Source organism: Caloenas nicobarica, chromosome 5 (genome assembly GCF_036013445.1).
Source record: "Caloenas nicobarica isolate bCalNic1 chromosome 5, bCalNic1.hap1, whole genome shotgun sequence".
Lineage (NCBI taxonomy): Eukaryota > Metazoa > Chordata > Aves > Columbiformes > Columbidae > Caloenas > Caloenas nicobarica.
In genome coordinates this window covers 66,354,871-66,381,075 of record NC_088249.1, presented here as the reverse complement: position 1 = coordinate 66,381,075, position 26,205 = coordinate 66,354,871, and the positions used below count along the sequence as shown (strand labels likewise).

Genomic DNA, 26,205 nt, shown 5'->3' with positions numbered 1-26,205 from the left:
AAGTTTAACCACCTCATCTCGACATAAATTCTAACACGTACAGGGATCAGATTTATTACTTGAGACCAGAGTCCTTCAGAAATGCCACACATGCTTAATACAAAATCAGGATGTTCTTTAATCACTGACCAAATGAGTAAGAACCCAACACATCTTAGTGAAAAGGTGAACACATCATTTATATGCTGCAGAAACAAGTTTAAGAGATTCTACTTAAACAGAAATTTCAGGAAAGCTCAAGTGAAAGCAGCATTCAAACTCATCCTGACTGCTCTACAACTCCAGTATTAAATATTTTCCAAGAAACTGGGACCGACGCTTAATAGAACAAGTCAAAACCAACACTACAAACTATCTAGTTAATTCATAAAATCTATTTGTGGTCTGACACCATTTGAACAGACACAGACTGCCCTTTAACTGAGTAATTTTGATTTGAGCATTTCTGTTGCAATGACAACTTGCTTCTATCTAAATTTAAGGATATTTCTACACATAGTTTAATATGGAAGAGAATGCTACTATGCAAATTATTGGTGTGAAATTATTAAATGCACAGAGAAACACCAAGTTAAACTGCTGTATTAGAGCAGAATTCAGTTTTTTTTTCATTATGGAGAAGGAAAACACTTACAATTCCCCACTGTCACAGGGAATACAGATTATAAGCGATAGCAGTCTAACACACAGGCATATGGAAGTCTGTTTGTGCCCCAAAAATTACATTGACACACCGAATTTGAAGACTGAGGTGAACTCCAGAGGCTGCAAGAACTGGTAACTGCTGAGAAGTCCACACTGGGCCACTAGAATGGGCAGCACAAACTGCAACGGCTTCTGTGTTTGTGCTCTTCAGCTTAAGGGGCCTAATTAGAAATGCAGTTTCCCCAAAAAACTTGTACTTCAGCCTTGAAGCCATCAGTTTTCCAAACAGGGCAATGCCGGATGAGACTCCACAAAACATGCAATGTCTGCGTAGCATAAAAACTGCATATAATTACGCTTTTTAGCAAGTATGCTGAAGAGATAATGGAGATAACAGATTTCCCAAAAATCAGAACTTCAGCTTTTTGAGTTTCTCATATAGTTAGAAATTAAATCCTACTGTAACATCAAGACTAAAAAAATCAATTTAAAATCCAAAATACAATTTACTAAACATGTTACCTGTGTAGCTTCTGGTTGCACAGGAACTTGATTAGGCTGGGCAAGTCTTGACTCAGCATGAACTGAAGTAAAGTAATTTCACTTATTACATAGCACAATCAAACCTTTTACAGAATTTCATTACCATCTTATCTAATTCAGTTATTTTAGAGCTCATCATCATAAAGATGATTATGCCTTCAGCATGGCAACACTATACTCAAAATACCACGATTTCCATGCAAAGTACGTTTTTTTTCCAGTTGTCCAAAACAATCCAGCCGTTTCCAAAAGGCTCAGCAAAACCACATTTTGTCCATTTAAAAGGTTTAAAATGTTTCACATTTCCAAGCAAAATCTAGAAGCAAGTGAGAATCTCAAGCCTACAAATAGTATGCTTCAGAAGTACAATCACATTTCTGAGATAAACACACTTGAACAGTACTATATTATTACTCGAGACAGCCCCTTTAGTACGTAGCAGTAACTGAAGCATTTCTAAGAGACGACTTGCAGGCTTCCCCAATACTTATGTGTAGGATTTACCATTACAAACCTGGAGGGCAAACCATTTGTGGCATGTCCAAGTTCTGTGCTGGATTCATGGGCTGTGCAGATACAATGGCAGGATCAAGTGTTTGGTTCTCAAACTCCAGCATAGAGTCCTGGCAGGAAAAAAAAAAAATCTAATCTAATTTACTGTATTTTTAAAATATTAACATTCAGAATACAGAAATGACCAGGTCACAATTGAAGCTTAGTCCACAGTTACACAACTGCTGGGTTTACAATACATTTTACATCAATTAAAAGAATAAAAATTCCCAAATGTTTATCACAACAAAAATTCAGTCCATGTATGCAGATTACAGCTTATCTGATAAAAAGATAATTGGAAGGAGATTTTAATGGCCAGACAGAACAGGCAGCAATCTATTCTTCATCCTAAATCGGCACTTCGTAGGAAGAAACAAAAAGAACATAAGTGTATGCCTCATTTGTTACCAAGGCGTCTACTTTTCTTTGTTGAGGAGAAGAGGTTTCTTCTGTATTCCATTATGTCCCAACACATTTCTAGTTGCTCTAACTTTAGAGGTTAAAAAAGGGCCTTCAAGAAGCAACCCAAAAAGTATTCTCTTCACGTGTTGTAGATGTTTTTCATAACAAAATTTAGAGCTAGTTTCTAGAAGGGATATTTTATGGCTGATCTCACGTAAGCAGAATACACTACAGCTCCCAGTGATGCACACTGTTCTGCCTTCTCTGTAGATTTAGTACAACCAAGGACTGAAAAGCTAAATAACATCCTAATTGCAATTTGACAGTAACACAGGTTTGTGGGCTTTCGACAAGACAGCACTATACAATTTGCAAGACCATTTTACTTTTCAAATAAACTACAGCAGACTCTTTAATAAAATCATGACTAACGGCCAGAAAGCGCTATTTTGTTTCTTTGGTTCTGTCTTCACAGCACTGCAGTGGGTTCATGTACCTGCATGAAGTTATAGGGGCCCTGCATCTGTGCCATGAGGTCCTGTACTCGCTGCCTCCTCACGAGAGGATCCGCTTGAGCCACAGCACCGAGCGTGTGAGCTTCAGGAACGGGAGGAGACGTCGCTTGTGTCTGTTGCTGCAGCGAATTTACGACCTAGCAGGAAACAAGCAACCGACTGAAATTTCAGCTTAAGATAACACTGCACAGAAGTGACTCAGTCATTCCTGACATTTATGGCTATTGCTTCATTCATTACAGACATAATTACTGTAGTGTCCTTGAAGAAAAATACTACATCCTCCTATAGTCATGCCAATACTGGTGGCCAACTAACAATCTGAGCACTTCACAGGATGAGAGAGCTCAGACCGTGCTCTATTTTCTTTCCATCTAGTCTATTCCTCATTAAGAGTAGTGCTAACAAAAATTTTGTTCAATATTACAAGGTGGTTTTTTGTTTGTTTTTTGGGGTTTTTGTTTTGTTTGTTTTTGTTTTGTTGTTTGGTTTTTTTAACAGCAGGATTTGAGACAGCAATTTATCAACATTTGGAAATTTGAAGAAAGGGAAAAGTACGTTTCAGAAACGTGCACACATAGAAAACAATTTTCTCATCCCTTTTTGGTAAATTTAAGTACAGTCAGAATTTATGGGTCGGTCTTAAGATTTCAAAAATTGAAACTTTCACAGCCACATCTAGACCTGAGTTCTCAGGTGTTATCCTAACAGGCTGATTCATGGTCTTGAAGAACAGCAGGCAGGTTTGCGCGATGGGAAGATTGCAAGATAGCACCGCGGGGACACACCAGCAGCACTGATTCACTAGACATATTCCAATATGGTGCATGGAAATAAAGGTACAAACAGCAACACGTTTTCAACCACCACCTTATCAAAGAGAGCAGAGCAACCAGGAAAGCTTCAACATGAGCATCTAAGAACATCCAGCATCAAATAGTTTGAAAATAGATCATTACAAGGACAGTCGAGCTGCACAAAGTTGCATTTTCGCATTCCCAGTTTTGCTCTTTAGGCAACTCCCACAACAGAGAGTGCCCCTTTCACTTTGCATTTATGTCAACAATGGTTCTTTAAAAAGATGGATCATTGTCAGTAACTTATCTATCACTTCTCTATTCCCATAAGTTTTTAATTATTAATAATCTTCCAGACAAACAGGCAAGCCTTCAACTTACAGGTGCACAGGATATAAATTAGCATACATTTACCTGAAAGTTCAAAATATTTATATAAAATATCTGGTTTCTGATTACAGCTGTGGAATAGATTCTTGTACAGCAGTCGTGACAAGTGGCAAAACAGTCCTATTTTAGACCAGTTCTATAACCACGGGCCTGAACTCTAAACTTGAACTCCCTCCATCCCTCCTCAAAGTCTGTAATTTTTTTTAAACTTCTCAAAGAAACCTATAGCATCTTGCAGTACACCAACTCCTTGCTCACGTATAGCGTTTGGAGGTGACATTCCACACATGCAAGCGCCTCACAGACTCAAATGACTCTTTCCTTGACCAAATCCCTAGCTATCTGCAGTAGAAAACAAAAAACAAAGAAAATCTCTAAACAAAACAAAACACCGACCACAACCTACATTCCTTTTCAAGAGTCCCTTCAGATCCAAATCTCCACTATTAGCCATCCAAACAGAAGGAATTTGACAATTCCCATAGAAGTATATCCACACTGGAAATTAAACACAACTGCCCTGCTGTATTATACAGTCCTCAAACTCCAAATTTCAGACTGTTTCCAAAATAAGAACTAAGCTCTGTGAGTAGAAAAAACACCTTTCTGAAAATGTTATCTAGAGCACACATGCAGACCTCTCGCACACCACAAAGCTTTAAAATGAAAGATAAAAAGCGAGCCAGATGACTAGGTGAAACTTGTAGATGCATAGCTGCTGGTTTTGTCTACTACGTAATTGTTACCAAAAATGTTCTCAATTATTTGAGTACTGTCATGCAACTTACGAAGTCCACGTCAGTCACAAAAGTTCAGTATCTTCAAGAAAACATAAGTTGATGGAATAATCGACACGTGACTGGGACAAAATTCTATCAAACATTTCCCTTTTTCACAAATAGTACAGTACTAATTTCAGATGGTGCTTAATATTTTACATTGTCTTCTTCAAACCTTTTTTTTTTTTAATGTCAAAAGGAACCGGTTAGGGTCTATCCCTTTAGTCTTATTGTCACTACCAGGTACTTGGTGCTATTATAATCATAGTGGGAGGAACCTACTAAAAAAGTTTCAAGTTTTTTTGCATATGAAGTTGCCAATGGACAGGCTAAAGTTAACAGGTTTCCAACAGTCTGGTGCCTGAAAAAGGTCCAGACTACTCAAATACAAGGCTTGTTATTCAAAAAGCAAATTATTACCCAACCATACATCTCCATTCATCTTGTGGGGACAGCAGCAAGTTGAAACTTTTCTTTTAGGAGAGGTGAACCTCTCTGCAGAATAGTATTTGACTCCAATTGCACGCTCACCTTCTGACACCCTGCCTCATCCATCCAAAGTTCCATAATCCAAGAGACAGCTTTGGACATAAGCAGATTTAGGTACTTACTCCAGGAACTGCTTACAAAGGAAGCAGTTAAAATCAAGCACCCTCCCCTCCCACCACCATCACCAGACTCTCTCCTCAAAACCAAAACAACAAAAAGCCCACCACTATTACCAATAAAGGACATCGTCACCAAAATTAAATCATCATACAATCCAAATGCAAATACACTTTGAGAATTCACAAGCAAATCCTTTGGTTTAAAACTTATGGAAGGCTCATAATGTCATTATAAAACACTGTCACTTCAACTATAAACATATCACAGCACAGAAACCTTAAATGTATCACTTCTACTCAAGGGTTACTGAAAGAGAGACAAGTTTGGGATAGTCTTCCTCTTCATAAACAATTATGGAGATCTTCTGTGTAAATGTTCTCTTTATGAATACTATCTGCTTCTAAAATTGACAGCTGTCATTCACAGCTCCTACTATACTACCACCACAACTACCTTGAGCTGAAGAGCACAAGGGCTCTACACAAGGTTTATCGTCATCTTCCCTAAGGACAATTCAGTTGCATTCCCATGAGGAATGGCATTTTGGTGCCAGCAAGTCACTTCAAAGACAGTTATTCTGAATTTCCTCTTTTTTTTTTTTGTGTTAAATCTGAGAAAATAAGGTTCTTAATTATGAAACAGTCTTCAACTCCAAACTTTTCCAAATTTCTCATCTGCATGTAGTCCAAGAAACTGGGACACAAAGGAGAACTGAAGTATATATTCTTCGTATTGTTCTACAAAAACAAAGCTGATATAATCCAGATTTAGCTGACTAGTGAAGACATGTAGAAACTTACGAGTTTCTGACACCAGTCTGATAGAAAAATGCAACCTGAATTCTTTAACCATACTAGTACAGTTACTCCTATTATTATTATTCTCATGAGGAAGCCTCTGAGTTTTCAAATCTGCAAAACACAGCCTCGCAGTTTAAGAGCAGAGGGAAGCACAACAGGCTTTAATTACACAAACATTTCCTGCCCTCTCATGTCTTCATGCAGAGAACTGAACCTCTGAACTACTCTGGACACTTGGTATAATCATCTGTAATCCAGGTGTATTTCAAGAGGGATTGAAGCCAATCAAGCATTAACTTTAAAATACTGTGTCTTTTAAGAATATCCCAATAAAGCATAACTTTAATATATGTTTTTGGAAGGTTCTTTGTTGTTTTTTTGAAGGGATTTCTTAAATCATATTTAATAGCGATGGTACTTTAGGGTTAAGTAAAGGAATTGAATACTGTGACAAGATACTACCAAAATCGTCCACATACATGGCAAAGTTGCCTAGTTATAGAAGCCTCACTCCCATCCTAAGTATTAATAAATTTCTTTATGGTTTTCAGCAACTTGAGATATGAACTTCAGCCAGACTGCATGTAAAAATTTGGCATGTTAGATACTCATATCAAAATGGCTCCTCTCTTTTTCACCACCTGAAGAAATGACGAACACTTAACTCTGCTCCTACACTTACAAGAGCCTGAAGACACCGAGGAAGAGAGTCTAAAACATTGACCATCTGTAATTTGCTGCTAGAGAAGGCCAAAGTGAATCAAAAATTAAGTCTCCAACACTTAAAAAATGCTGCTCACACTTGTTCCTAACAGATGGATACAAGCTATGTTGCAACATACCAAATATTTGAAGGACTCCTTGTAACTTGTCCTTTCCAGTACGTGAAAAACACAAACTCTAGTACAATAAAATAGACTTTTACATGTAATTAAGTCTAGAGTCTGAACTATTAAGCTGGAAACGGATCCTAATAGCAATGCACCACAAATGTCACAAATGAACACCACTCAACTGCAAAGGAGTAACAAGTTAAATACTTGAAGAGCTACAGTTCTTGAAAGCAGAGGTGAACATACAATTGTATTTTAACATCAAGTTGTGTGCATTTGCAATCTGGAGTAGATATTAGTTGAGATACTGATTTCAGCCCCCTCTCCATGGAACTGCTCAATGAAACACAAAACTATGCCATGCTGTCAGCAGCCGTGTAGGTAAATTTCAGTTCCACACTTGCGAAGTTCTCTTAAAAAAGAGTCTTAAAAAATTAAGCCTTTTTAAGCCTAAGACTTTTGAGTCCCATTTTCCCAAGCAAGCCACTACTGAACAAATCAAGTTCTCTGCAAACTCAGCCAGACTGTGTAGTTTTTATTTGAGGTACTGCTGAGCTAAATACGTAATTGAAGAACGAGCAGTGAGTCCAGGCCTACTTAAATATGTGTATTTTGATATATATACTGGGGGAGAAGGGGTGCAATACTAAAACCTATCAGGAATTGTGAGTCAGCGGAAACAGGGATTGCAATTTTACCTGCAGTACACAAGATCTTACCTCAACCGTTTCAACTGTCCACTCATCTACCTGTTCCTTCTCACTACTGCTGAACTGAGTCTCTGCCATGAATTGTCTGTTTACATACTAAAATAAAAATAAGAAAGGGTATGAAAGTAAAAGTAAGTGGCATTACAGCTATACAAAATGACAATCTTTCCAGTGAGTAATACCTCCGTTGATTCAACTTCAGTTGGCTCAGTAAATTCCTCTGCTGGATCAGGCTCTGTAAGAAAAAAATAACATTTACGTAAAAAACAATCAACGAAAACCACCTATGTTACAGACCCAGAAGATACAAAGTTAGGTGAAAAAACCTCGCCTTATAAAAGTGGAATTTTGAGTAAGCGTGAAGTGTTTCTACAGTCAACATTTATCAAAAACATTGATTTTAAAGCAGCGTTACAAACTATTAGTACATGAGAAGTCCAGCTAGGTATAAGAATGAATGGACACACATTTACTCCTGAGTGATGTTACTACCTAACATTAGAAGCCTGCTATAGGTTAAGGAAGGAGTTGCCTTGTCAGACATCTTCAAGGGGGTGGGATTTTGATTAGATCTGAAATTAGAGCCTCAATATTGCTGACTTGTACAGTTAAGTACCTACTGGGTTCAGAAACAAACCTAATGTTACGAGGTAAAGAAGAAACTTGTGTCTCTGAATAAAAGCAGGACATTAATGTAATATTGAGCAATAACAATTTGAGTTTTGAAACGATTTTTTTTAAAAAAATCACATTAAAGTCTTGCTATGAAGAGTTATGTTTAGTTACCTCAAATTTCAGTTTTTTCCACAACATATTCAAAAGGGAAAAAAGGTCATGACTCCTTTTTTCAAGTTTGATACCATATTCTTGAGTTTCTTAAGCATGTAAGCCTACTCTTTGCTTCAACAACTCTTCCCTTATAACAAAGGATTAAACTGGTGGAACTACAGAAAAAAAAATGGAAAACCCTCAGGCAACCAGAACTTTCATCTTTGATCACTTTAACAGTAAAACAAAATTTCATTTCTAAATCATAATGAGAAGTTCCACAGGAAAAACAAAAAAGGAAAGAGATAATTTTTACAGTACAAGACAAATATGCTGGTCATGGGGGATCTTCATGTTCTTACCAGCTTCTGCTACAGTGTCTTCTACTGCAGGTGCGGGTGCTGCCTCTTCCTCCTCACACAATCCATTCTGATGATTATGGGTGCTATCGAAGTAACTAGTTTGAAGAATGCGTTCGACAATCTCCTTTAGTGCTTTATCTAGGAAAATGGAATAAGTTAAAGATTAACAGTCACTCAATCACAGTTATCTTTTCCTTCCTTCCTTAAGATCCCACATGCATTTTATTACCCTTTTACTTGGAAGATCTTGGTGCCCCAACCTAGTTCAGGTACACTACTGTTACATAATTACCTGTGTTCTACCAGGCTATATTAATAAATAAGAAAAATCTGAAGGGCAAGAAGAATCTTAAGAGTGTATATAATACTCTTCAAAATATTTGTGAAATACTTCCAAGTGAGGTGAAGTTTATTAATTGAATTACCATACTTTTACTCCTGCTATTTCAAAAATCTCTGGTTGCTTAGATTTCAGTTTACAAAGATCTGGGAACTCACTGAAGTTTCAACTGTAACTACTGATTTATTTGTAATTTCCTAATTAAAGGACCTTGCTCTAAGTCAATTTCTTACAAAACAACTGTCAGTACAAACACATTTACATGGGTAACGCCTTTATGAAGACTCTTCCCCTGAGGTGAAGTGGCTCAGAACAGCCTTTGGAAGCGAAACAAGCACAAGTGCGCGCTCCCTGCCTCAGATAAATGCTGGGGTGTCTTAACCCAAACCAAATCAGCCACACTGGCAAGGCAGCATTACTGACCATCCAGGCCAAAAAAAACCAGAACAGACCCAAACCAGAAGATTCACAACCCAGACGTATCAAGTGATGTTCACTGTACGAATAGATATATATGCACAGAGAGCACAGAAACATATTTAGGTTTATCCCTGCTATAAGACACAGCAAACCGGCAATGGCTGCCAATGACATCACTAAGAGCTCATCCCAAGATCCAGATACAATTACCCAGCCCACAAGGAGCATACACCAGCTCCCTCCTGAAAACCATCCCTGTACCTTCTCCCTCCTACGTATCTTCAAAAAAAATACGTGGTACTTATCTTTGGGCTCTCACAAAGATCTAACATACATCACAACCACTTCAGACTTGAGTTCTTGCAAAACAAATACTAACGAAAATACTAACCTGGTACCTCCTCACAAAATTTCATTTCAACAACATAAACAATTTGAAGTTCTGCCACAAACAAGGAAAATCTTATTACCATTAAGGCCACAGTGTCCTACGATCTCCTGTCTCTCATTCCTCAATCATAGAATCATAAAATCATTTACGTTGGAAAAGACCTTTAAGATCACAAAGTTCAACCGTTAACCCAACGCTGCTAAGTTCATCTCTAACTCACGTCCCTAAGTGCCAAGTCTACACATCTTTTAAATACCTATGGGATGGTGACTCAGCCATTCCCTGGGCAGCCTGTTCCAATGCTTGACAACCCTTTCAGTGAAGAATTTTTTCTTAATATCCAATCTAATATCCTCTCCTTGTGCAACTTGAGGCCATTTCCTACCCTTGAGCTCACCCAAGTCACTTTCAATTACTGATCAGCAGCCCCGGTTAACCGAGGAGGTCCCAACTGACCAGAAGTTGGAGAATGTGAGGCCCATCTACAAGAAGGGCCAGAAGGAGGATGCGGGGAATTATAGGCCTGCCAGTCTGACCTTGGTGCCAGGGAAGGTCATGGAGCAGACAGATCATCCTGAGTGACATCACATGGCACATACAAGACAACCAAGTAATTAGGCCAAGTCAGTATGCATTTATGAATGGCAAGTCCTGCTTGACTAACCTGATCTCCTATGGCAAAGTGACCCACTCAGTGGATAAGGGAAAGCTGTGGATGTTGTCTACCTAGACTTTAGTAAAGGCTTTGACAATTGATCCCCTCATCCACATCACTGATAAAAGTATTAAACAGAACTGTCCCCAATATTGAGCCCTGGGAAATACCACTTGTGAACATCCACCAAGTGGATTTGACTCCATTGACCACAATTCTTCAGGCCCGAACATCCAGTCAGTTCTTTACCCAGCGAAGAGCACATCTGTCCGAGTCATGAGCAGCAAGTTTCTCCAGGAGAACGCTGTGGGAAACAGTGCCAAATGCTTTACTAAGGTCTAGGTAGACAATATCCACAGACCTTCCCTCACCCACGGAGTGGGTCACCTTGACATGGAAGATCAAGCAAGTCAAGCAGGACCTGCCTTTCATAAACTGACCAGGCCTGATGGCCCAGTTGTCCTGTACATGCCACATGATGGCACTCGAGATCATCTGCTCCACCACCTTCCCTGGCACAGAGGTCAGACTGACAGGCCTGTAGATCCCTAGATCCTCCTTCCTAGGTGGGCATCACATTTGCTGACCTCCAGTCATTTGGGACCCCCTAGTTGGGCAGGACTGCAAGAAGCAGGTTAGATAACAACTGCAATACTCTCATTTCACTATGACTTCCAACACAAAAAACTCTTTCAACAGCTTAATGTTACTCTAACATAATAAAAGATAATAGATTTTTTAAAATCTTACCTTAAACTTTCCTATTGATCTCCCAATTATGAGATTTCCAAAATTATCCATGATACAAGAAACAGCAAACTGCCTAGCACAGCCATTTTTTAAGCTCTTATGTTACAAGCCATATACAGCTGAAAACTTACATTTCTGCAAGAAAACAGTCCATCTGAACGATCACACCCCCAATTCACAGAGTTAACCAGTCAAAATAGGGCAAAAGCACGATGCTTTTTGCAGGAAACAAGGAGGTGCAGAACATCACACTAAATAAGGCCATACCAGTTTATATATTAGGTCATATTACTGACAAAGCTCCTTGTCCACGCACATGTTTCCAGAAAACAAAGAATTGCTACTAAGCGTCGACAGCAGCAGAATACTGCCGAAATAGCAGGAACAGGCTAAGCTGAAATACTAATGCTGCATCAATTAAAAAAAATACACCACATAGTTAGGTCACACTTCAGTAAGTTATTCTGTTAACAGTCCAGCTAAGGTCCGAAAAAAGTAGAAAAAAGAAGTAGAAAGATAATTAACTGCCGAAGTTCTCTTATACCAGACACTGTATTTTAGTTCAAGCACAAATTCGGTGCGCTACCTCTAAATACAGAGACTATACTTACAGGTTGTTCCACAAACTGGTTTCTCCTTCCCTTCCAGTAAGTCCCACAGGTGAACAGATGCTTGCTCATACTGCTCATTCAACCTTAAAAAAAAATAATAAGAGTTAATTTCTTACCAAGTCTTTAAAGTACCACAGTACAAATACACTGTTAACTGACCGCTAATTATAAAGTTGTTTACTGGAAACCTACCGCATGTTCATGTCTCGTTCAGGGTAAACTAGCTTGTAAAACTCATCCAGCATTGTCAGCTCCTCCTCTGTCAGCACTGGCACTCCATTTGATCCTTGTTTTAAGTCGCTGCGCACTTCATCATCACCCAACTTGTCCAAAATAAACTGTAGCTCTAATACAGTCTTTAAACGCTTCTGCTCGGCTTCTTCCCGCATCAGTTGCTCCCTGCGAGCTGTCTTTTTTATTGTTTTCTGGATCTATTTAAAATGAAATAAAATTTAAATTGCTTTAACTTGGATTCTGTAGCAGATACAGGAGAAAAAATAGATTAGAAATGCCTTTTATTGATAAATAGAGTCAGATGTTGGTGTTGAACTGCCACTTATCAATCTAACATTACAGAATAACCCGTGAAATATAAGGAATATCTTCTAAGCAGAGTCCAAAGCCTGCAAATCAAGACAAACTTTAAAATCAATGCCGTAAACCTTGGATCATAGTGGATCTTGACCATATTCCAACTTGAAGTCTGTACTTGTCTGCATGACTTACAAGCCGTTCAGTCAAGTAACTGCAGTTACCATGTCTAAAGCTTCAGTCACAAACGTGTTATTTGAAATCAACCCAGCCTGCTATTATCTGCTTCCTTTAGGAATGATTCTGTAAGCACTAAGTGGGTTTGACCTAGATGAAAGTGGCAAAAATGTACAAAATTCAGTACCTTTTAAACAAACACTGTGACTACTTACAACTCCTGGCTTCCATAACTCAAGGAGGACTTGGAGCAATTAAAATGTACAGAGAAGGGCAACTCAATCAATTAGCGGGATGGAGCAGTTGGCTCATTAGTGGAGCCCAAGTCCTGGGTTTTCCAATTTGGAGGAGTAAGGGTGACCCACTTTTTCCATAAAGGCCACAAAGGCCAGCAGGTAACACGAACAGAGCAGTTATTCATCACGTCCCATGACAGTGTCGGGCATTCACCGAAACTACGAGATCAGCTTAAAACAGATAAACGAAAGTACTCATTTCCTACACACCATGGGAGGGAACTCAAGGAATGTTTTGCCATGAAAGGCTGGGGAGATAAGACAGCAGGTTCAAAAAAAGGATTTAAGCAAATTCTTGGACACGAGGTCCAAAGACACTAAAGGGAATGCATCTATAACATGCTCAGTTTGAGCATCATGGATGCTAGAAGGGAATGGAGGACATAATTCATGTCCCACACTGTAGTTTTAGATTGTATTTGCAATTAACAAGACAGCAAGAATCTTGAAAAAGGAACCGCAATGCTTTCAGTTGCTGAGATTTGATATCCTATGGTAATATAAAGAAATGAAAACCCTCAGCCACTTGCCAAAGAGTGAAGCAGGCCTGTGAAATCTGTTTTCTTTTAAGAAAATGTTACTGGTTGCAGTAAGCGGCTTTCTGTGATATTGCATGACAGGCCTCTTTTGCAATCACACTGTTTTCAACAGTTACACTGTCAGAAAATGACATTCTTTTTATGTAGTCCATCAGAAAAATTCTAGAAATAGACTTCAGAAAACCTGACGCAAACCAGTACACGGAGTAAAAGAAACCAGGAAAACATACTAGAAATCACAAGCATTTCATCTCTGTAAATACAGGCGACTACTGCATCTAGGATTAGTGAGAGAGTTTAAAGCCCAAGTGTTTGGTATGGCAACTGAGAGCCCACATGGCACCACTTGCTCTTTACTTACATCTTGGCTCAGAGCCATAAAACTCCTCTGCAGTTCTTTAGCAAATTCCAGATTATTTGTCACTTCCTGGTATTTTGACACCGCATCCTTTAAAAACAAAAAGAAAACACAGAAGTAAACCATCACCATAGAACAAAATAGGTACTTCCAAGAAACAAATTCCCACATTCCTAGTTCCTAAGTAAAATACAACACCCCTGAACGGAACTGCAATAATCTTAAATCAAGGTTTTATTTTTACTGGCCAAAATATTGAAAAGACTTGTGTATGTCTTTAGGACCTCTAGTTTCTCATATAAATACGCTAAAGCATATGCATATATATGCTCACATGCATGACACACTACCTTAAAGTTTGGGTTTAGCCAGTTTCTGACAAAAACTAACTGGCAGGCTGGAGGAATCAGGAAGAAGAGTAATCTGGCAACTCAGAACGGCTCAAGAGATAAAGGCTTGAGAATTAATGCATTATTGAGTCAGAGCCAAAATCAAAATGCTATACAGAGCATAATGTTCCCTTCTCCAGAAATCTTTATTAGTTGCTGTTTTCTTAACTCTAACATTCTGATTTGCGCTAAAGGAATCCAAAGTCCTTAACCCACTTTGCAGTACTGAAAAGTTACAGAGATTCAGATAAGAGGAAAAAACCCACAAACAGCTGAGACATTTACACTCCTGTGACAAAATTATGGTACGTTCTTGTTAAGAACGTCTAAGCCAAAGAAAAGGTAAGGCTCTACTTTCCTTGAAAAGCAAGGAACATGAACTGTATTTGCCTTTTTTTAAAAATTTCCATTTGTAACACAGCCAAGTAAGAAACATACACATATTATATATTACACATATACATTAGATGATTTGCAAAATTCATTATTTTTGGTTGATTTGTAGAAGCAGAAGACGTACGGGAAAATAACAAATCACTTCACATTTCTCCAACCAAAAAAGGTTTCATCTTTATGAAGTGTAGTAGCGAGGCTGTGGTCTTCGTAAAACTCAAATCATGAGCTTCTCTCCTCAATATGAAATTTCAGTTTTCTTCCCTGCTCAAACTGAATACTTCTCATGTATTTTCAAAATAAGCCATTAAAAAATAAAAATATACCGATTGGTGATATTTCAGTTAGCACAGAAGAACCAAAGCAAAGCCTAGACAGCTGAAAAGATCACATGGACCAAAGGAAGCAGCTAATTCTTGTAATTGGGAACAGCTGCAATAGTTGCAGGGTACATCTTTTTCCTTCACTCTTTTCAGTGTTAAAAATCATCAACAAAATATTGTTGACTACAGAGCATCTGGTAATCTCTAAGTATCAATATGCATGTTTGCATCATACAACTGAATTTAATTTGATATTTGCTTTATATTAATTACAAGTGAAAAGCTGCTGTTGAATCAAGTTCTACAATAACCTACTTTAAGAACGGGCTCCAAAGAGAGAGGCAGCATACACCCAGTAAGTCCAGCTTATCTACAGTGTCACTGTCCTGGTTTTGACTGGGATAGAGTTCATTTTCTTTCCAATAGCTGTGGTTTAGATTTAGTATAAGAACGTTGATAACACACTGAGATTTTGGTTATTGCCTGGTAGTCAAGGATTTTTTTAGCTTCCCATACTCTATATTCTGTATATTCTATTATTATTCTTTTCTCTTCCTTTGCTGTGCTATTAAACTGTTCTTATCTCAACCCTTGAGTTTTTCTCTCCCTTCCCGAGTGTCTCTCCAATTCCATTTGGAGGATCGGGGAGTAAGTGAGCGGCTGCATGGTCTCAGTTGCCACATAGGGTTAAACCACACTGCCACATCTGTTGCGCTGACAGCTGTGATATACACATGGATGCAGCTTATTTTGAGAGCCCTTCAGAACTTGGTCTAAGCTACATCTCTGACTACACTGCGCAATATTTACAAGCTACCACCGAGTGACTAAGCTCCTTAGGTTCTCCCTGGGGACATTTTCTGCAACAAAAAGGATGATGTCCACGGAACCACTAAGGTATCACGTAGCTCTTTCAACAGTTCTAGGTTAGAACGTGCCAATTTTCACCACAGCTTATTTACAACCTAACCTCAACAACCATAAACCATTGTAACATGTTCCTCTACATATTCTTTCAGTTTCTGATTAACAGAAAAATTGAGATATTCTAGGCAATAAAAAGCTGAGGCCAAGTCAGAGTTCAGAAAAAATCTGGCTTTTAACAAAGGGAAAGCGGAAGTGAAATTCATCCCTTCCTTCCCCACCAAGATCACAAAGCAATTTAACACAGATCTGGTTAGTATTTTTTTTTTTTCTTTTTACCAGTTGATCTTGATTCAGACGTTCTCCCTTGTTCATTCGTTCCTGGTAATCATCAAGTTTGCTCTGAAAAGAAAGAAAAATGCTGTTATGAGGAGCCAAGATCAGGTAACTGCTTTTTTCTACTTGTGCTAACAAAATTAGGTACTGTAGTATCACAGTAAACACAAACTGAAACACATCACACAAGCATGTAATAGTACCCAAGAAAACTTGTCTTCTGGGTTAAAAAAATATAAATATTTTGCCCAAGAGACAAATATTTTCATGTTATTTGGCCATCACAATCCGTCTTCACAACTAGTCTCAATTTCATAGGAAACAGATATTCTTCCTAATGGGGAGGGCACTCCCAATGCACATTTCCTTCAGTCCAAACAACAGAGCTGAAATGGATTCTAAGTCAGAGCTTATTGCCACTGTATCACCACAATACAAAAAACATGACTGCAAAAAAAGTCAATGCTATTAAGATTCAGAACTGTAATTCTTTCTACTTGCATCAGTTAAGATAGTTTTAAAGAATTTAAAAGTTTCGAATCCTTTGTGCAAGAATGCCCACCAACACAATTCCTATTAATAGCTCTAAAATGTTTTTGTTCAAGAGCACCGAGATTTCTTTTTCATAGAGAGGAAGTGAAAAAAAAATCATTAGGTAATTTTCAGCAGGATCAGTTCTCCAATCTGCTTAAATACAAAACCACACAAAACACTGACATTAGCCAAAAGCAGGTAAAACTTATGCATGCCAAAGTGACAAAGAACCTACAGGTTAAATAGAAAGGAAGCAAAGTCTGTAAGAATAACATACCTATTCAGCTTTAAGTTTTCACCATTTCTGTATTATCACATATGACCGCATTTTTTATGATATTTGCCTTGGTCTTATTAAAAGAAAGCCATTAAAATGAATCCTTAACCATTATCTTCCCAACCTAGCATAACACCACCACAAAAATGAAAGCAAACAGAAAAACTTCATTTTGAAATGTAACAAAAATAAACCCCTGATCACTTCAGGGTTTTTACTTGCCAGAGAGTGACAGTTTTTTTTGTTGGTGGTGGTCTTTGGTTTTTACTATATTTGTTTCAGGACACTTCAGTTCAATTTTACTGATATTTTTCTAGCTAATTCAACTTCTATGCTCAATCTGAGACCTTTCAGAAAGACAGAAGTCTGTGAAACAGTTTAATAAGAATGTTCCTCTTACAAGGGATTTGATGCCCAGCATCACTTACAGAAACACACAACCACCCCCAGGAGACTCGGTCCTTTTGATGTCACCTAGTGCCAGCACAGGCTATTCCTTTGGAAATCCTACAGGTTAGATTCAACACTTAACTGCTTCATCTTTCAGTGCATCAGAGACAGTCACGGCCTAGCCAAAGTCAAAGAAGAACTTCCCGAGCTCCAAAAATATATTACTGGAAATTTCATGCTGGGGACAGACACTAGGGGAGTAATAGTTGTCAAATGCAGCAGCCATGGTTATATATATATATATATATATGTATATATATATATAAAAATACCCCTGGAAGAGCATTTGGCATATTGAAAATGTGCCACAACAGGAAGTAAGGTCATTTTGCTGTTCTACATACTAATTTGAGAATAGATGATGACACGGTTGGACAATCACAGAAGTAGTTTTCATTATTTGAGAGACTGTAGCTGAGCTGTGAAGTCAAACTGCAGAGTAAAGAGCTCAAAACGTTGCAACACCCCAGCGCAAAGCCAGCCCAGTTCACCAACACCTCCGGTGCCTAAGGTACCTTCAATCCCACAACAAACGGGCTTTGCAGACAAATAAATTTTTAAAAGTTCCAACTTGCTCAAGCCACTTACTCCCATGCTGCAGATCACAACTCCCTTGGTCACACTGATGCAATTGTTTGTGAGGCTGCACAGTAAACAGGCTGCTAATGTGAGCCAGTTTAAACAGTGTCTACAAAATTGTACTTAAATAAACCCTAACAATTCCTGTAATCCAGTTTCAAACACAAAACAATAACAACAGTAAAACAAACAGGATGGATCATCACATTCTAGGAGAAGACTACTTAGATCAACTTTGTTGTAGGAAACATATATTGCAAAAATAAGCTGCAAAACACTCACGTAATCCATTTTGGTGGCTAAGGGAACAAGAGACAAAACCACTCTAAATAACTAAAATTGTTTCTACATAGTTTTTCCATGCAGCCTTACTTCAGCATGGTATCTTCAGATTCATCATATTGCAAAAACCTATTCAAACAGTGCATAAGTTTTTCTTAAATGGTCAAATATTCTTAGGTCTAATGTAAATGCTTTGTTAAATTTTATGCAGCAATTCATCAAATAAAAAACAAAGGGTGATACATCTATTACTAACCACTAAGAAGAAAAATTACTTCTCTTTTTCTTCCTTAAAAACATTTGTATCAGAAAGGTAAAAGAGGGAAAGCTCTTTCAGCTGCAATGCAGAGGACAAGCAAATGTGTATTTAATTACGTGTTATTACAAAAATTTCAAATGCCAAGTAAGCATTTTCCTATTATCCCAAAGACACTGTGAGATCCAAATGTTGCATTACACAAAAATATTAAGGAAGCAAAATGCTTTCTTTTTAATCTGTACTGCCAACAGCAATCTAAGAGCAGCATTAGGGCTGTAAAATAACTGCAGTAAAATCCCTGCTTACAAGTCTACTGCAGTGTCTGCAAGATTTTCTTAATTTTAGCCCCCATACACAACTTCATCCTTGCTCATCATGGATATACATCTTGAAGCATAAAAGTTAGGCCAGCAGAAAAATTAAAAAAATAAAGTGGTAAAGTGAGCCCATAAACTATTAAATAGGTTATGAGTCAGCAGCCCCCCGTTCTGCGCAAGGCACCAAGCTTCAGCTCTTTTTCCACTGCTATACCTGAAGTATTTCGGAGTTTCCTAGGAGAAAAGCTTTACATGTAGGCTGCCAGGGCGCGGGGCACAGGAGGAAGCTGGTGCTGTTCATTGCTTAAGTATGCCCTAGATTTTAATAGGAATTCAAAATTGAGTTTACTTTATTATGGTAACAGATACCTTCCCCTCACACTCAAGTTCTTATTACCTTCAGTGAATTGCCTCAAAAATGTCATCCCTAAGTGGAAAAAAAAATGCAGTTACAAGACATTAGCTTCAAAACAATATTGGTTTTTAAAATGCCTGACCACTCGGCTGTGCTCTTACAATCATTTACAGTGCTATGGTATAAACTGGATCACTGGAATGATCTGATTAAAAATAACCCTCAAAAAGGGGGACTAGGAGGAGGAAGGCACTATATTTAACCAGATAATTTCAATGGTGTGTTTTATACCAGTTACAGCAGCACAAGTGTATACGACAAGGTGGAAGGGGAGAAGGTAACCTCTTCGACCAGCTGAAATAAACATTTTGTAATGCACACTTCACTACAAGCAAAGAAAAGATGGAGGGGACTACTCCAAGCCTGTTTTCTGAGATCTCTCCAAAACTGAATTCTTTTTAACAGCATTAATCTGTTTTACATTTGTAATTTGTTCCCCTTCCACCATCATCTCCCCACTCATTCAGCAGTTTAACTCGTCAGCAGAGACTGCCCAGAAATTACTAAAAAAATGAATCTTCCCATTTCCTCAGAAAAATAAGACAGGAAAGAACAATCAGAAAGGTAAACCAAACTGTATCAGGAATGAAGTATGGAAGTTCAGAACTTTTAAAAAAACCCCACAGTTCTCATACTCACTGAGTACACTTCCTATTATATATACACACCTAACACAAGTCCCAAGAAGCTGTTTCAGTCCTGAGTTATAACCAGTAAGATGTAATGAAGCATTAGCATCAATACTCCAGAACACGAAACACTTACAGGTCTTCTGTTTAAACTGAATTAATGTTTGAAATCACACTAGTAAATATTCTTGGTTTTTCCCCAAGGTGTATTAAGTTTACAGTTTAGAAAAAAATATCTGTATTAGTTTGAGTCATAAAGACATCTCAATTCTGACACTGCAGTCTCAGGATCAGCTCATCACAAAAGGGGAATTCTCCTGCTCACCACATGTTCTTGACCCTCCCCACATACCACCAAGGACAGCTGTATGGGCAGGTGACGGATGCCACCACACACACATTGACAGAGACACAGGAACGGCCAGGAGCGGGACCCACTCCTTCCCAAAGAAACGCAAAACTGGTGGGTACGAGCGGTCTTTTAAATTCAAAAGCAATAAAGCGCTCCTTCAGTAACCTTAACTGAGTTAAGCCACAGATGAGTGAAACTCCTAAAGGTTTTGGTGGCTGCATATATATGTTCCCTTTCCAAACCACCATACGGTATTCCCTATAGAATCGACATGAATCTACAGCTAAGTTGACTACACTGCAAGATCCGGATTTTGTTCTACACATTGTTTATGTCCAAAATGAGTTACTTTTGCAACAGCAAGTGAATTCTAGAACATAAACTGGGTTTTTCCAATACATTCTGTGTATCTTTTTCTTCTGAAAAAAAATGAAAAGCATCAACAAAACATCAAAGCAGCATCCCAAAAAGCTTAACCAGATGATCTTTCACAGCTTGTAGGAGTCATATCTAGTTAACAGAACTTGCTATGAGAAATAACCCCTATGCTACATACAACAGCTAAAAACAAACCAGGGCAAGCTGAAGCCAGGAAGTACCAAACACCAAATAACTTCACAAATAAACCTGCTTGGTGTTTAAGAGATGAAGCTTGGTTACCCAAAACCACTATCAAAAGAGGTTTCAAAGAAAGATCCACACTTTCAATGCACAGTTTCAACCAGATTTCACAATTTTTTTGGTTTCAAAGTCACATTTAATAAATTTGAAACCAAGCTTCTCAAGGAGAGCTTCTGGAGAGACGCTCACAAGCCTTGAACATCCAAGTGGCCTAAATTATGGTGCAAAAGCACTTAAGAGCACTGCTATGGACAGGCAATCTGAAGCACGGTGCTTCCTGCCATCATTAGCTGCACCTACAAGAAGAGAAAACTGACCTCAGCTTTTGCTATGGGTTTGTAACTGTTCCCTACAGGAAATCCCACATTTTATTGAACCAAGTGAGATCAACTTGAAATACCCATCCACTCTTCCAGTGAAAATTCTTGCCCAGTAAACACAGAGGCACTTTTTAAGTATTCATTTTTCAACCCAGTCAGGATTACACTTAATTGGGAATTCAGAGACGGGTTGATAAAGCAACAACATGTTGAGTTACCAGCTACAGCTGAAATGTGACAATGTTTTAACTGTATACGCCACACTCAAGTCATGTTAAGTAGTTCAAGCTAACATGCTTCCTTCATATTTACAGCTCCCCAAGAATCATCTTTGTGATCACCTGCCCATACCTTAAACCATGTGTCAGCAAATGATTTTGTCCCTCTTACAGAACAGTTGGTTTTAAAAACTCTTTTTACACAACTCATGCTTTATTACACAAGTTGAAAGCAAAAATAACTTTGTTTTCTTCAGTTGTGATTGTATCAGGACATGATTTTGATCTACTTCAATCAGCTTAATTTGGAAAGGTTCTTCCCTCTGAAAACAAAAAGCAGAGGGGACAGGGAGAAGAAGAAAACGCAGGTCTTACTGAAGAATTGTCTCCTAGGGAACCTGGAGAGCCAGTAGGGTTCTAACCTCCGACAACCAACAAAAATCTAGTGGAGTCCACACAACTTTTAAAATAACTAAGCTTGTCAACATACACTGAACTTGCTTGTCTGAAGGTCTCGTAGAGAAAATACCCCTCAATTAACCCGTCCCATGCACACACAAATACTTGGTCACCTAAGAACAGAAGAAAACAGGACAGCATTTCTATCATTTCCAATATAAAGAGATGAAGAGAGAACAGACATTTTCAGGCCATGTTTGCACATGCATTTATGAACAGTAGTTCAATTTCTCCTAGTTCCTTTCAAAACAATACTCATTCCTGCAAACAATGTCACTTTGAGGAAGAGAAAATGAAAGCATAACTAATAATCTAGTATTTCTAGTTTATACACAGAGTCAAAATATTATAGAACTAAGAAATACTATGGTTTGAACTTATGTACTGTATTTTGATGGTCACATTTTTATCCTCAGAATTTAGAAGGAAACATGACACCATGTAATTTACCGCAAGATTTCTAATTTCTTCATAAAGGGTGATCCTTCTCCACTAAAAGCTCCACACACCATTTAAAATCCAAAACGGTGCCCCTTACAGAGCAATTATTTTTCATCCTTCAAAAGCATATGTCTAAGTCAAGTATATTTTTGTATTCATTCTCAAATACAAAGCTCTCAAAATCACCTCTACTGTCCTTCACTATCAACTGCTGACAAAAAAAGGATTAAATGTTCAACTAAGCATAAGTTTTCAGCAAGATTTACTGGATTTTCAACCCACTCCTGCCTGCACAGTATCCAGTACAATTTATGCATGGTTATAATATACATATTCTCATCAAAAGGTTCAAAATAAAGGGAAATGAATGAATTTTATCAAGTAAATTTATCAAGTAATACAAAAAAAAAAATCCTGATTGCCCCATATGTACAGTCAGATTTGTTTTCAGGACCCTAAGCACACAATGCTCTCTTTATTAAGGCATGTTAATTTAGTACAGAACTGTCAATTCATCCACCACAGGGGAGGCTCAAGCATGAAAACGAGTAACTCTGTTTTAATACCCAAGAACAATTTATCTCATGACTTTTACAGTGTTTACGTGAGAGTCCTACTTCAATACGTTTTGAAACTTCTTCGACCCGCTAAGATCTAAGAGAAATCTTTGAACTTTAATTCATCAGCGCAAGGGCACATCTGGCTCAAGACCCAGCCTTTGCCTTTTCTTTTTTAAGCCCACACTGCCTAGCACCGAGTACTCCAAAGAGATATTTCAATTTTAATGGAAAATCATTCAACACAAGCCATTTCCAGAAAAAAACCACACACACCACATTTTGTCCCCTGTATTCACTTCCTATGACATCATAATTACAAAAAGTCAGCAGCCACAGACACACAAAAACCCCACCAAAAACAAGAGTCTTCATGAGACCAACAATTTTCACTCTGTTCTGCCAGAATAACCGTCTCCCACACATCCTTCTAAATTAATGTACTGTCAAAGTTTACTAAAAGTTCAAACAGAATGGAATGGCTAAGCCAAGTGTAAATTAGGGGTAAATCGTTTATTTTAGACGGTAAATAAAAATGCTACTAGAAAGGAAAGCTGTTGCGCACACCACTAAGTGTGCTTATCCTCTTCAAGTACAGAACGTATCAGAAGAATGTTCACCTGCTAATTTTAGGTTTTATATATTTTGAACATCATAGAAAAATATTTTTGAATATTTTTGTGTATGTTAGATACAATAATTTCAAACAATTTTATTTTATTGAAACAACTAGAGATGTACAGAAAGATCTGCACTTTCTCAAGTTGAGTACCAGTGTTCTTGTGTGCGCACATTCATATGTATTAACGACAAGTTGAAGACTGACATCTTGTCCTCTCTATACACAGACAAGGATCAAGAAAAGATCCTCTGATTCTAAAACTTATCTAACAAGCTCCTGGCTTGCTGCTTTCTGCAGTTTCGTTTTCAAGAAATAGGAAAATTCAATGACCATTTAAAGCAGGACATTACACTGTGCCCATATTTACAGATAAAGCACAGCTTGTTTCATTTGCAACTCACCTGTACAAACTAACCTTCTGCTAATATTTCCACCTTATACAAATATAGAATCCTTTGGCTACTAGGAGCTAAAGTGCTAGTTAAAAAATATAAGCAAACAGTAATTGTGCCTATTTACTTCTAAGAGCAAAAATGGATGTAAGGCTTAAATGCAGACATGAGATTATTTTTTAGCATCCCCTAATTTTAGTTATCGAGCATTTTGAAACAAGTCTTTAGGCTACATGTGCATTAGTATTCTTCTGATGGACAACTCGCGCTCTGTAGCTTAGAAAGCCCTGTGAGGTTCATTTAATCCAGCGACACCGAGCACTGAGTAGGGGCCACATAAACCGTAAGTAACCACAACACCCTTTTTTTTCCCCCTCTTCTGTCACAACTCAAACCGTCCGAGGATCACGGATTTAGTAGCTGCTATTTCTAAAAATAACTCCTTAAAGGGCGCTTCCAGCTGACCTAAGACACCCAAACGGGTGAGCTTAAGGCGATGAAAAATGAGAGATGATAAAAAAAAAAAAAAAAAAAAGGCAGCAAGCGGAGGGTGGGGTGGCCGGCAGCCCCCGGCTTTGTGCAGCTGCTGGCACAATGCGGTTCCACGGGGAGGCTGGGGCGGCCTCCGCCGCCATGTTAGCGCCGCTTCCATGTGCCCGGGCTCGGGGGGAGCGGGTCGAGCCGCGGCCCCGCCGGGGTGGGGAGGGGAGAGACCCCGCGGCGGGAGAGAAGCGGGGTGGGGAGGGTTTGGGGAGAAGGGAAATGGCGGGGGGGCGCTGCTCCCAGGGCCGGGCTGGGGAAGGCCCCACCGAGGGGAACAAAAGGCGGAAGGAGCCGCGCCGGGCGGGGGGCTCGACGGGAGCGGGGAGGGGGCGGCGGGGGGGCCGGGCTCTGGCGCACGGGGACCGCCCGGCGGGCTCCCCGGACAGGTCGGCCGGGCGAAGGAGGCCGGGGACCCCCCGAAAGGGGAAGGGGAAAGGCGCTCGACCTTCTGGAAGCTTCCAGCGGGCGGCCCCTGGGGGCGACGCCGGGAACAACCCGCAGGCCGGCTCGGCCGGGGGGCACGGCTGAGAGCGGCCGGCGGCACAAGGGAGAGGGGGGGGGAAACAGGACGGGAGCGCTCAGCGTTCCCTCAGGTCTCCCGGGGTGAGGGAACGGGCGACCGAGGGGCCCTGGGCCCACCCCCGGGGACCCGGCTCAGCCCGCCGGCCGAGCGGGGCGGGGAAAGCACCTTTTTCTTCTCCAGGTTGCGCAGCTTTTTGTCGATCACTCCCAGGATCTGCTTCATGGCCTCGGTTTGCACCGAGGTGATGCTGCCGCCCGATGACTGCGGGGGGGCGGCGGCCGCCGCCGCTGCTGCTGCCGGGGCGGCCTCCCCGCCCGGGCCCGCCTTCCCGCTGCTGCCGCTGCTCGCCATAGTGCTGTTGGTAGCCGAGGGCATCTCTGCGTGAGGGAGAGAGCGAGAGAGAGAGCGCGGGCGCGTCACGGGAGAACGGGCCGCCGGAGGGGACACGCGGGCGGGAGGGCGCGCACACGGGGCCGCTTCCCCACGCCCAGGGCGCGCGCGCGCGCGCTCGCCGCACCTGCCAGCGCGCGCTCTCCCCCACCCACCCGCGGAATGGACTCGGGGCGGGGGGGGAAAGGGGGGGGTCACGTGACCGCGCAACCTCGCGCCGCTCAACGGCCGCTCGCCGAGGCCAACGGTCATTTCCCCGAGCTCGACCCCATCACCTTCCCCTCCCACCCCCGCCGGTGTCCGGAGGGGCCTCGCCGCCCTCCTCACCGTCCGCGTGAGTGGCCCGGGGGAAGGGGGGGACTCAGTGCGCTGCGCTCTCGCTCTAGGAATGGCCGCCTCAGCCGACTCCGGCCGCGCTGCTCCTGCTACCGCCGCACCGCGCTACTGGGGGAGAGAGCGGGGGCGCGCACGGCGGCGCGTAAGGCGAGGCGCCGCGGGAGCGAGCGGCGCGGGGTCCTCGCCCCTCGGGTCTGCCCGCGAAGAACGCCTGAGGCCCCCAGCCCTGCCCAGGCGGAGGAGGCGCTTCCCCGCAGCGGCGCCGTCGCTCGGCTCGTCTCCAGTGGGTCTTTCAGGCGCGCGGCGGGCGCCTCAGCGCCAGACACAATAGGCAGGCGGGACAGCCGGGCCCAGCGCCCCGCCTGCCGGCGCGTCAGTGCCCACCGGGCCCGGAGCTCCGCACCGGGCTGGGATCCTCGTGCCGGGGGGGAACAGACGCCCTGCACCCCAGCGTGGCTCTGGGCCTGTGAGACACCGGCGGCGTTGAGCTGGTTCTGGCCGCCCTTGTGGAGCAGGCGCTGCCGGGCCTGCTGAGGCGCTGGCTCTGAGGCGGCCGGGGAGGGGGTGTCCTCACAGCAGAGCCCCTCGCGTCGTTCCCGCCATAAGCG

The 26,205-nt window shown here is 40.7% G+C and overlaps 1 protein-coding gene across 2 annotated transcripts in view; it reads right to left on the bottom strand.

The window, feature by feature from the left end:
* Window positions 1-25,753, bottom strand: part of CAPRIN1 (cell cycle associated protein 1) — a 32,137-nt gene extending 6,384 nt beyond the window's left edge. Inside the window, exons 1-12 of one of the 2 annotated variants that reach the window (XM_065636941.1) lie at window positions 25,589-25,752; window positions 25,037-25,248; window positions 16,085-16,147; window positions 13,780-13,866; window positions 12,068-12,306; window positions 11,876-11,958; window positions 8,709-8,846; window positions 7,761-7,813; window positions 7,588-7,674; window positions 2,642-2,797; window positions 1,703-1,811; window positions 1,168-1,229 (exon numbers count right to left, since the gene is read on the bottom strand). In XM_065636941.1, coding sequence (XP_065493013.1) covers window positions 1,168-1,229; window positions 1,703-1,811; window positions 2,642-2,797; window positions 7,588-7,674; window positions 7,761-7,813; window positions 8,709-8,846; window positions 11,876-11,958; window positions 12,068-12,306; window positions 13,780-13,866; window positions 16,085-16,147; window positions 25,037-25,246 — 1,287 coding nt within the window. In that variant the 5' untranslated portion in view covers window positions 25,247-25,248; window positions 25,589-25,752. Of the gene's footprint in view, window positions 1-1,167; window positions 1,230-1,702; window positions 1,812-2,641; window positions 2,798-7,587; window positions 7,675-7,760; window positions 7,814-8,708; window positions 8,847-11,875; window positions 11,959-12,067; window positions 12,307-13,779; window positions 13,867-16,084; window positions 16,148-25,036; window positions 25,249-25,588 lie in introns of both variants that reach the window. The other variant, XM_065636942.1, reaches the window with a different exon arrangement.
* Window positions 25,754-26,205: the final 452 nt, after the last annotated feature.